General features: G+C 38.5%; 1 protein-coding gene across 1 annotated transcript in view; it reads left to right on the forward strand.

The window, feature by feature from the left end:
* Nucleotides 1-12,702, forward strand: part of LOC117343225 (pappalysin-1-like) — a 74,708-nt gene that overhangs the window by 19,239 nt on the left and 42,767 nt on the right. Inside the window, exon 4 of the mRNA XM_033905567.1 lies at nucleotides 3,469-3,759. Coding sequence (XP_033761458.1) covers nucleotides 3,469-3,759 — 291 coding nt within the window. The remainder of the gene's footprint in view (nucleotides 1-3,468; nucleotides 3,760-12,702) is intronic.

Consider the following 12,702-nt stretch of genomic DNA (forward strand, 5'->3'; position numbering starts at 1 on the left):
TGAAAATTTCTTTAAATATGCTTATCATAAAAAAAAATGTTTTAAAGCACAAACCAAAATTGTTATATTTTATTTGTTACTCTACCAGGAAAATAATAAGTTGCTTAATTGCTCGATCTATTTACAATTCTTTATGCCAGATTTTGTTGTAAATAATGTTTTACTTCCTTTATGAATATCAACACGGGACAGCTTACTCTAAATCATCGTTAATGGAATTTATTACAATGTCTTTTTTTCTGTTTCACTTAACGGATGATCTGCCGTGCAAGTAGACTTGTTTGGAATCACTATATCACTTGGTAATGGCAGATTGGCACTAGCGCATGTAAATGCTGTATATTCAGTAACAAGTGCACGAGACTGGTTCGCGTGATGCGAGTCGCTACTAGTTGGACGCTGACAGTTCAGTGACCGGGCACTGACCCTGGTTATGTTATCGATGTCTTGGTGTTTTTTTGTTTTTGTTTTTGTCTGTTGCCAGGCGAAAGCCCCCTTTTCAGATGTACTTTAAATTCAAATGTTTCGTTAATGCGTTGATTTTTATGAGGCCATAGTTTAGATTTGTTCCGGAATCAGGATTCTAATTTCGCCAATAAACCTTAGTACTCGATAGTAATACCTAACACCACGGTTACCATGTTGGAAAAGTTGATTCGGAAAACGTGTAAAATATTATGTCGGACAATATCGATGAATGGGCTCTAGGGAACATAATGAGAATCAAGAATCTTGACGAAGGGTAAGAATTTACAGGGTGAGTTTAGGAAACTACCGCCGGCAGCGGGATGAAGTTAGCCGCGGATTCGTTATTAGCTCACCTGGCCCGAAGAGCCGGTGAGCTTATGGCATGGGCGTCCATCCGTCAACTTTTCCTTTAAATCGCTACTAGTCCTAAACTACTCAGTGGATTTTGACCAAATTTGGTCTGAAGCATCCTTGGGTGAAGGGGAACCAATTTTGTATAAACGGTGGGTCTGGCCTCCCAGGGGCCTTAGGGGCGGGGCCCAATAGGGGAAATATAACAAATTCTTTAAAATCCTTCTTCTGTAGAAATGAAGGGATTTGATTCATATTTGGTCTGAAGCATCCTTGGGTGAAGGGGAACCAATTTTGTATAAACGGTGGGTCTGGCCTCCCAGGGGCCCGAGGGGCGGGGCCCAATATGGGAGATATAGCAAATTCTTTGAAATCCTTCTTCTTCTGCAAGAATAAAGGGATTTGATCCATATTTGGTCTGAAATATCCTCGGGTGAAGGGGAACCAATTTTGTATAAACGGTTGGTCTGGGCCCCAGTGGCCTTAGGGTTGGGGCCCAATAGGGGAAATATAGCAAATTCTTTAAAATCCTTCTTCTTCTGTAGAAATGAAGGGATTTGATTCATATTTGGTCTGAAGCATCCTTGGGTGAAGGGGAACCAATTTTGTATAAACGATGGGTCTGGCCCTCCCAGGGGCCTGGGGGTGGGGCCCAAAAGGGGAATATAGCATATTCTTTAAAATCCTTCTTCTTCTGCAGGAATAAAGGGATTTGATCTATGTTTGGTCTGAAGCATCCTTAGATGAAGGGGAACCAATTTTCCCAGGGGCCTGAGGGGTGGGGCCCAATAGGGGAAATATAGCAAATTCTTTGAAATCCTTCTTCTTCGGTAGAAATGAAGGGATTTGATTCATATTTGGTCTGAAGCATCCTTAGGTGAAGGAGAACCAATTTTGTATAAACGGTGGGTCTGGCCTCCCAGGGGCCTTAGGGGCGGGGCCCAATATGGGAAATATAGCAAAATCTTTAAAATCCTACTTCTTCTGTTGAAATGAAGGGATTTGATTCATATTTGGTCTGAAGCATCCTTGGGTGAAGGGGAACCAATTTTGTATAAGCGGTTGGTCTGGCCCCCCAGGGGCCTGAGGGGCGGGGCCCAATAGGGGAAATAGGGTTAATCCTTTAAATCGCTACTAGTCATAAAGTTATAAATGAATTTGAACTAAATTTGGTCAGGAACATTCTTGGGAGAAGGGGAACAGAGTTTGTATAAATTTTTACTCTGAACCCCCAGGGGCCTGAAGGGCGGGGCCAAATAAGGGAAATAGAGATTAGTCTTTAAATCGCTACTAGTCATACAGTTTTTAATGGATTTTAACTAGATTTGGTCAGGAACATCATTGGGGGAAGGGGAACAGAGTTTGTATACATTTTACTCTGAACCCCCAGGGGCCTGAGGGGCCGGGCCAAATAGGGGAAATAGGGTTAATCTTTTAAATCACTTCTAGTCATAAAGTTATGAATGAATTAGAACCAAATTTGGTCAGGAACATCCTTGGGAGAAGGGGAACAGAGTTTGTATACATTTTTACTGACCCCCCAAGGGGCCTGAAGGGTGGGGCCAAATAGGGGAAATAGAGATCTGTCTTTATATCACTCCTAGTCATAAAGTATTAAATGGATTTGAACCGAATTTGGTCAGAAACATCCTTGGTGAAAGGGGAACAGATTTTGCATAAATGGTTATTGTGACCCTCCATCCTATAGCTATGTATAACATCGCTGGACATTAAGGGATAAACACAATTCTGATGTAAAAATAGGCCCAAGGGTCTTTCCCCACCCTAAGGGACTTAGTTTCTTCAAACACAATTAGGTTATAAAAATAATCCATAGGGCCTTTCAGTCCCTTAGAGAGTATGTGTATTAACAAATTGAACATGAACATTATGTTGACATTTGGTCAAATCCAACCAGGTGAGCGATACAGGCCCCATGGACCTCTTGTTTCTTATTGGGGATTCGAATAACGATTCTGCTGCCAGCAGCGGAATAGAGATTCGAATAACGAATCCGGATTGGGGATTGGAATTTGGTGCTAACTTCAGCCCGCTACCGTCGACCCATTGAAGGGTCCGGCGTGATTTTACTATGGACTCAGTAGAGAGGGCACTTGAAAAACAGCTACCATATTCCAACTCTATTGCAGGTGCAATATACGTCATCACCCAGTTGTGTTTAAGGTGCAAAGGCGGCCATTTTGTACCGCCTCGGCGGAAAGTTGGCCATAGTAGTTATCTGTAGAGGTCATTGTTGTGAAAAAGAAAGACTCCACGGAACCCGTACAAACATAGCGAAGATACGTATCATCCTATCTATTTCGCATAGGGTTTGATTGGGTAGATTACCTCGGGTATATCGCAAAGCCGTACACACCTATAACATGGAAAACATGGCCGCCTTTTCACCCAAAACATAACCGCGTTGTGACATAGATTGCTAGCCCTGTATGGTATTACATTCCTCTCTTTCCTTTTGTGTCTTGTTTTTCTGTGAAATTATCGTATACACAGAACAAAATATCATTAAAAACCTATGTCGCGGTTAGCGTTTTAAATTCAGTTGTATATACAACACTTGTACCGTATATTCAATAGTAGGAGACACCCACAATCGAAAATAAACAAATTGTGCAATTCATTTTATAGGTGGAGTGGTTGTCCATCCAAAAGATTTCGGCGTTCTTGGACGGTCGAAGAATTTGGTTCACGAGCTTGGGCACGTGCTTGGATTGTGGCACGTACATCACGGTGTGTCCGAAATGGACTGTTCTGACTCGTGTCTGGAGACTGAACCATCGATAGAACTCGGTGACCTCTGCTCGGACACACTGCCCACGCCCAACAACACAGCTTGCCGTGACCCGGACTGGGCACATCAGTCATGCGGTATACCGGCGTTCACTGACACGCCCTTCGCCAACTATATGGGTTATGGAGGTCAGTGTTTTAATATTCTTAAAAGGTTAATGTACTTCAAATGCTTTATTTTACTCAAAGTTTTCACCAGAAAGATGTCTCTTTTTTGCGTGAATAGTAAGTCTATACTTCTTCCTATCAAGTTTACTTTCAAGGTATATCTTTGCGATTGAATTCGAAATTACAGACCTCAAACAGTTGTTTTTATTTTCCATAAGAAAATCCACATACCGTTGACTGAACTGGAAGTTTTGCCCTTCACCTTTGAGACTCTGTGAAGGTTCTTAATTGCTAGAGATTATTTATACATTCTTAATTTCCCAGGGTAACCCCCCCCCCCCCTACCCCCACCCCACTCTAATTGCTAGAGATTATTTATACATTCTTAATTTCCCAGGGTAACCCCCCCCCCTACCCCCACCCCACTCCCCACCCCCACCCCTCCCCTCAAAGAAAAAAAAAAAAGAAATATATCGAGAACAGAATACTCCATTTATGGAAAAGAGTAAACTCCATCTATAGAAAGGTTTGGTTTGGGACTGTATTGTTTCACGTCCTATCAAGAGCTAAGGTCATTAATTTAAGGACGGTTTATAGAGATGACTATTCTCCCTTGCATGATTTCCATGACAAATGAAAGACGCTTGACAATTGTTGGCTAAGATAAAGAGAATAAACCGGCCGAAGTCTGTATATATAGTGTTATTTCTTTTGGGTAAAGTATGATAGCCGTTGTTTTTATATTTACATTTACTAGTATATTGATAAAGTATGATAGCCGTTGTTTTTATATTTACATTTTCTAGTATATTGATAATGTTTATACAAGTGTGTATGATGTTTTGTTGTTTTTCGTTTTCTGTCTACGGTTCTGATCTAATGTATACAATGTTGGGATAAATTGTTGGTTGAGTGCCGAAATTAAAGCTTACACATGTAGTCCAATATATACATAGTAAAGGCCCTTTCATTTCATAATTTGTAAGCAACATATACATCCGTAGTCACATACATTCTCTAGGATCGCGCTATCCGCTATCCCCTATCCACCTTTCCTCCCCGGAATATGAGCGTCGCGCTTCTCTGTATAAATAGTTCTGTCCATTAATTTTGATTTTTGACTAAAAGGAATCATATGATTAATATGTTTAATAAATTTTGTAAACAGTTAGGTCAAATATCAGCTTGGGTTTATATTCCTTTCCAGACTGAAACACGAGTAGTGTTAATCATTGGTCTGAGTCTTTCGACACTTTAGTTTGGCAAATCACTATTTATGTCATGCACACTTCCAATGTAATGCGGAAGACAAAATATAACTGGCGTTTATCCCACCTGGCAATTTTTCAAATGTTTGTGAAAAAAACCCATTGATAACAACAAAACTGCAACGAACTCAATGTGATTAGTTGTGTGTGTGCCATTTTATTTGTATCCCAACTATCTGCCGATATCTGTACAATATAAGGTGTATTTTATACTCATAATTACACTCTAATGCGTATGACAAATCAAACGGTTCAAAAGCACAACTATGCTATTGTTCAATATGTAAATTCCTCCGCCGTATTTATTTTCAACAATTGAGCAAACAATTAGAATTATTTATATACAAACAGGTAGATTGTTACCTGACACGCGCTTTGTACATACCGCTTTAGGTGTGTCTAGTTCAGAAAGGGCGAGGTGTGCGTTACATTTCGTGTATAGCGGCCATCTGTATTGTTTACAGTTTAATCACTTCTCCGATAATAGAAGTACTCATTAGAGGGTTGATGAAAAATGGACATGCTAGTGATTATATGCTTAAACGATAAATACCAAAGTTTAATCTTAACCATGGTGATTTGATAGGTTCTACTTATCATTTTGCGTCAATACCAATTTTGAGATAATATATGTTTCGTATTTTAATATACATGTGTAGGTGCAATGCAGTAATGTCAGTTTCGTATTTTCATATATGTGCGCTGCAGTGATATAAATAAATAGAAACGGCCAAACTTGGGTAAAAGAAATATTTCGATATATTTATTGCAATAAACGGACCAGCATTTGAAAAATTAAAAAAAAATATATCACGGCTCATCTATGCTACACCTCCTTTAGTATAAATGAAAAGTCAAAAATAGTCGATGGGTTTGTGTTGCATAAGAATAAATAAGACTTGAGATTTGAAAAAAAATAAGACTTATTTTCAAAGAATTCCACAAGTTGGAATAACGAACAGCAGCGTGGTGATGGTCGGTGATAGAAAGCTTGGATCTTGTGGCGGATACTGGTCGATAGTCTAATACATGCTTCTGTGTGCGATGACTCACGCGGTTCGTCTGGAACGAACCTGTGATAGTGTGTGATGCTGTAGGTTCAATAAATATTCGGATTCTTGACGTGAATTTTTAACAGTTTACATTATCATGATTTTTGTTCAGTTATTTGATAAACGGTTGATCAGGTACATGAAGTGTCTATTGGGATGATGTGATTTCTTTTCATTTCCAATTGTAATGATGCTTTAGCATCGAATCTGATTTCCGATTTGCATTCAATCCACAAAAAAACATCATTTCCAGAGTTTGTAAGACACTCAGAGACACGAAAATCGTCTCGCTATCTAACTAACACTTTGGTCACCACTTTAATAAGGCATCAACAATATCTTCTTGTCCCAAATATCCATCGCTATCCTGATGTCCCAATATCCATCGCTATCCTGATGTCCCAATATCCATCGCTATCCTGATGTCCCAATATCCATCGCTATCCTGATGTCCCAATATCCATCGCTATCATGACGTCTCAGTATCCATCGCTATCCTGATGTCCCAATAACCCTCAACCGGTATGCTGATGTCCCAATATCCATTGTTATCCTGATGTCCCAATATCCATCTCTATCCTGATGTCTCAATATCCATCTCTATCCTGATGTCCCAATATCCATCTCTATCCTGATGTCCCAATATCCATCGCTATCCTGATGTCCCAATATCCATCGCTATCCTGATGTCCCAATATCCATCGCTATCCTGATGTCCCAATATCCATCTCTATCCTGATGTCCCAAATATCCATCGCTATCCTGATGTCCCAATATCCATCTCTATCCTGATGTCCCAAATATCCATCGCTATCCTGATGTCCCAATAACCCTCCATCGCTATTCTGATGTCCCAATATCCATTGTTATCCTGATGTCCTAATATCCATCGCTATCCTGATGTCCCAATATCCTTCGCTATCCTTATGTCCCAATATCCTTCGCTATCCTGATGTCCCAATATCCCTCCTTCGCTATCCTTATGTCTCAATATCCATCGTTATCCTGATGTCTCAATATCCCTCCTTCGCTATCCTGATGTCCCAATATCCCTCCTTCGCTATCCTTATGTCCCAATATCCTTCGTTATCCTGATGTCCCAATATCCCTCCTTCGCTATCCTTATCCATCAATATCCATCGCTATCCTGATGTCCCAATATCCATCGCTATCCCGATGTCCCAATATCCATCGCTATCCTGATGTCTCAATATCCATCGCTATCCTGACGTCCCAATATCCCTCAACCGGTATGCTGACGTCCCAATATCCCTCAACCGGTATGCTGACGTCCCAATATCCCTCAACCGGTATGCTGACGTCCCAATATCCCTCAACCGGTATGCTGACGTCCCAATATCCCTCAACCGGTATGCTGATATCCCGATATTCTTTCACCACTCATCATGTTGTCCCACGACTTACAAGTCCCTTGTGTTGTGAAAAACAATAGTAAGGTTAGTAAAATACCATAAAAGTTAGATTAGCTAAATACCACAAAAGATAGGTTAGTAAAATACCAAAAAAGTTGGTTAGTAAAATACCACAAAAGATAGGTTAATAAAATACCACAAGAGATAGGTTAGTAAAATACCACAAAAGAGAGGTTAGTAAAATACCACAAAAGAGAGGTTAGTAAAATACCACAAAAGATAGGTTAGTAAAATACCACAAAAGATAGGTTAGCAAAATACCACAAAAGTTAGGTTAGTAAAATACCACAAAAGTTAGGTTAGTAAAATACCACAAAATTGAGGTTAGTAAAATACCACAAAAGAGAGGTTAGTAAAATACCACAAAAGATAGGTTAGTAAAACACCACAAAAGATAGGTTAGTAAAATACCACAAAAGATAGGTTAGTTAAATACCACAAAAGAGAGGTTAGTAAAATACCACAAAAGAGAGGTTAGTAAAATACCACAAAAGAGAGGTTAGTAAAATACCACAAAAGATAGGTTAGTAAAATACCACAAAAGATAGGTTAGTAAAATACCACAAAAGAGAGGTTAGTAAAATACCACAAAAGAGAGGTTAGTAAAATACCACAAAAGATAGGTTAGTAAAATACCACAAAAAATAGGTTAGTAAAATACCACAAAAGAGAGGTTAGTTAAATACCACAAAAGAGAGGTTAGTAAAATACCACAAAAGAGAGGTTAGTAAAATACCACAAAAGATAGGTTAGTAAAATACCACAAAAGATAGGTTAGCAAAATACCAGAAAAGTTAGGTTAGTAAAATACCACAAAAGTTAGGTTAGTAAAATACCACAAAAGTTGGTTAGTAAAATACCACAAGAGATAGGTTAGTAAAATACCACAAAAGTTATGTTAGTTAAAAACCACAAAAGTTGGGTAAGTATATTACAACAATGGTTAGGTAAGTAAAATACAACAATGGTTAGGTAAGTAAAATACAACAATGGTTAGGAAAGTAAAATACAACAATGGTTAGGTAAGTAAAATACAACAATTCTTAGGTTCTTCATTCATACCTATAGCTGAGAGTGAGATCCTGTCTATTTAACATCTCATTCTCCATTCATACCTATAGCTGAGGGCGAGATCCTGTCTATATAACATATCATTCTCCATTGATACTTATAGCTGAGGGCGAGATCCTGTCTATATAACATCTCATTATCCATTCATACCTATAGCTGAGGGCGAGATCCTGTCTATATAACATATCATTCTCCATTCATACCTATAGCTGAGGGCGAGATTCTATCTATATAACATCTCATTATCCATTCATACCTATAGCTGAGGGTGATCCTGTCTATATAACATCTCATTATCCATTCATACTTATAGCTGAGGGTGATATCCTGTCTATATAACATATCATTCTCCATTCATACCTATAGCTGAGGGCGAGATCTTGTCTATATAACATCTCATTATCCATTGATACTTATAGCTGAGGGCGAGATCCTGTCTATATAACATATCATTATCCATTGATACTTATAGCTGAGGGCGAGATCCTGTCTATATAACATATCATTCTCCATTCATACCTATAGCTAAGGGTGGGATCCTGTCTATATAACATATCATTCTCCATTCATACCTATAGCTAAGGGTGGGATCCTGTCTATATAACATATCATTCTCCATTCATACCTATAGCTGAGGGCGAGATCCTGTCTATATAACATATCATTCTCCATTCATACCTATAGCTGAGGGTGGGATCCTGTCTATATAACATATCATTCTCCATTCATACCTATAGCTGAGGGTGAGATCCTGTCTATATAACATATCATTCTCCATTCATACCTATAGCTGAGGGTGAGATCCTGTCTATATAACATATCATTATCCATTCATACCTATAGCTGAGGGTGAGATCCTGTCTATATAACATATCATTCTCCATTCATACCTATAGCTGAGGGTGAGATCCTGTCTATATAACATATCATTATCCATTCATACCTATAGCTGAGGGCGAGATCCTGTCTATATAACATATCATTCTCCATTCATACCTATAGCTGAGGGCGAGATCCTGTCTATATAACATATCATTCTCTATTCATACTTAAAATTTTCTTTATTTGTTCAGACCCTTTGGGAGATCACTTAAGTATTGAACTGTTTTTGTATGGTATTTATGATTTTTTGTTCTTCGTTGGAACAGCCGGAACATGGTCGCGTGCTTTTTGTCAAACAAAATAGCACATGGAAAATGGTAGAAAACTCAATTTTATTAATAATTTTATTATCTACGTAATGCGCAAATGGCATATTTTTTATAACAAATAATGTAGACAAAATAATTAGTCGTTAAACTTAATTATCCTGGATATTGTAGTTCCGGTTTGTGTTGTATCAATACGCTGATAAGTGTAGCGCTTGCTGCATGGCATTTAAACGTACATCGATGCCAGAGCTCTCAAACAGACTATATAGTGAAAATGCCAGACAAATGTAAATGTATTCATATGTGCAGAGGGTCGTCCACTAGTCGAAGCAATTAAGATGTTTGGTTGTTGAGTATTTGTATACTTGAGTACAGAATCCTGACCAATCCTTCATCAGCTATCATACAGGGATTGCTTTCTTAGAGGGATCACGTGACAAATTTACACACTGAACATTTTCTGTGTGGCAACATATTGACCGATCGACTATGACAGTAATCAGTCGTTTCGGTTGAGCGGTCATTAGATTCCTAACATAATATGTCATTTTGTACTTTATTTATAAAATCAGGTATGGCCAACACCAGCAGTTATTTATAGCATAATAGGTAGTGATAGAAGTGAAGGAATTATTTGATTGCGAGGTTAACGATATTTATCAGAGTAAAAATCAACCGAAACGAAAGCTATGACGTAGACGCTTATTGGTTTATACAATCCTCACAACGTGAGAAAAATTGCATGGACATGTGATTTGTAAATATTTCGACTTCAGGAATGGTGTAGTTCCTTGAGTGAAGATATCGCCTTTGCCTATTCAGATAATGTCATTTGATAGTTGACTCATCAGAAAGGTCATCATTTCCGCGTCCGCAGAACGGGGAGCATCGACCACCCAACGACAGGAACAAAAATAATTCGCTGCCAAAAATAGATCGTTGTTGACGGAAATGTTTAATTGTAAACACATCTTAATGTATCTGCTTTACAAAAAATTAAATACAGGTTACATGCATTAGGCTGTAATGACAATGCTTCAGATTTATTTATTTTTTTTCTATTTTTAGTTGGTCATGCGTTATAACTATATTCTGTATGGAGCCAATTCCCAATGTTGGATTTGACAAACGCTTTGTATCTTTAAATCTATACGCCTATGCTGCAGTTGGCTTCTAGACGTTGATTTGCATTAGTTACGTCAATAAATTTCAAGTAGGTGGTAAAGACGAGGTTTTGTGGGGGAGTTTTAGGTCAGATGATTCACATTCGGAAATTGCATTTTTTTGAGTTGTAACAGTTACAAGACAATAATATGGGAGATTTCTATTTGTGAGCAATAAATAGTATCTGACACAGACAAATGGATGGCAGGGGTGTCTGGTTATACTGAAGTATGCATAACAACGGCACGTGCGCCATGTTCTTAGTGTCTATTACATCCTGATGACGTTTAAGGCAATGTGTCACGGTGGTGGCCGTGTGACAAAATGCTGTGACTTAACCAACGAACTGCCATACGATTGCATGTATTGCTAATTCTAATGCAATCTTGTCATCCGGTTTGCAAAATTGATATTTTTCTCTCTTTCAATTTGTCCGATCTCTATACAAAATGAGAGTTAGATAGACTAGGGCCAATATGAGTCATTTTGATTATATTCGTACAAATATGTTCCATAACCGGAATAGTGTTTGAATATGATGATAATTGGTGTCCGAATTTTACGGCAATCACGTTAGCTCGACATGCGTACTTCAATGCAAAACGAATCTGCCCTTTCCAGTAGGTTCTTTTGCCCGCTAGTATCCGTCGGGGAGCAGACGGACGGTTGAGATATACCATGCACCAGCCAGATTCATTCATAAAATTTGACGGCTGTTCTACCGGTTTATAGAGTGCAAAGTGATTATGGTTGGAGGCTACATACATTGTCACCGACGGGGTATGATCAATACAGATGATGTCGCCGCCGCTCCAACTTTAGATGAAAATAAGTACCATTAAGTTCTCTAAATGTTAGTATCCCCACTTCCCTTTAGCACGTGCTGATATCAGACTACGACACGCCTTAAGTATGCATTTCCTGCTGTCCAGAATTGTCACACTTTTTTTCTTTTTATATAATTTATCATCGACTGCTCCACTAGAACATATTTTAGATAAAGGGTAGGGTTAAGTATACGGGAGTTGTGTTATTGAGGTTTAACACTTACGGTAATTATGGTATGGTAAAAATGGTTCATGTGAATTTGAATGACACATACTTTTCAGTATACAAGAAGACACCTTTAAGGTAGACACCATTCCCGCTTCAGTGTCGTCAATAAACCTTAATTTTGCTAACTAAAAACCCATAGTCACAAATGTGTTTGAGAAACATCGAAGAATACCAACATGATAACCAAACCAATAATTTAAAGTAAAAATAGATTTTACATGGGCAAAATATAAACAAAAATACAGATTTGCTTGGGGATTCATGGAGAAGTACAAAGTGAGTAGGACCAGGTGTTTCGAAAGAGTAAGTGTATTCTGCTTCATTGACGATACCCGACATACAAATCTAGGTCACGGCGACACCCGACATACAAATCTAGGTCACGGCGACACCCGAGTCTCTAAATGCTAAATCTCAATAGTCTGAGGAACCCTAGTATATCTGATTTTGTGAACCTTTCTTCTTATGTTATAGCTTAATCTGAAAGTCAGGGAATCAAATCACATACGGACAATATTATAAATGCGTTTGTAATATATTTGAAGCAAAATGCTACACATTTACTAATTATTACTTTGTGTCAAAGCATAGATGAAATCATAGCCAAAGGTCTGAGGAAAATATTCCAACTTTTCCAATGTGAATTACAAGCACAGATGTGGTTGATCGAGTGGCACAGTGGTAATGCACTTGCCTCTCACCAAGGCGACCGGGGTTCGATTCACTGATTGAACGCGGAAAGGGTATTGGGGTCATCTGTTCGACCACG

This window comes from Pecten maximus, chromosome 2 (assembly GCF_902652985.1).
Source record: "Pecten maximus chromosome 2, xPecMax1.1, whole genome shotgun sequence".
In the NCBI taxonomy this organism is placed as follows: Eukaryota; Metazoa; Mollusca; class Bivalvia; order Pectinida; family Pectinidae; genus Pecten; species Pecten maximus.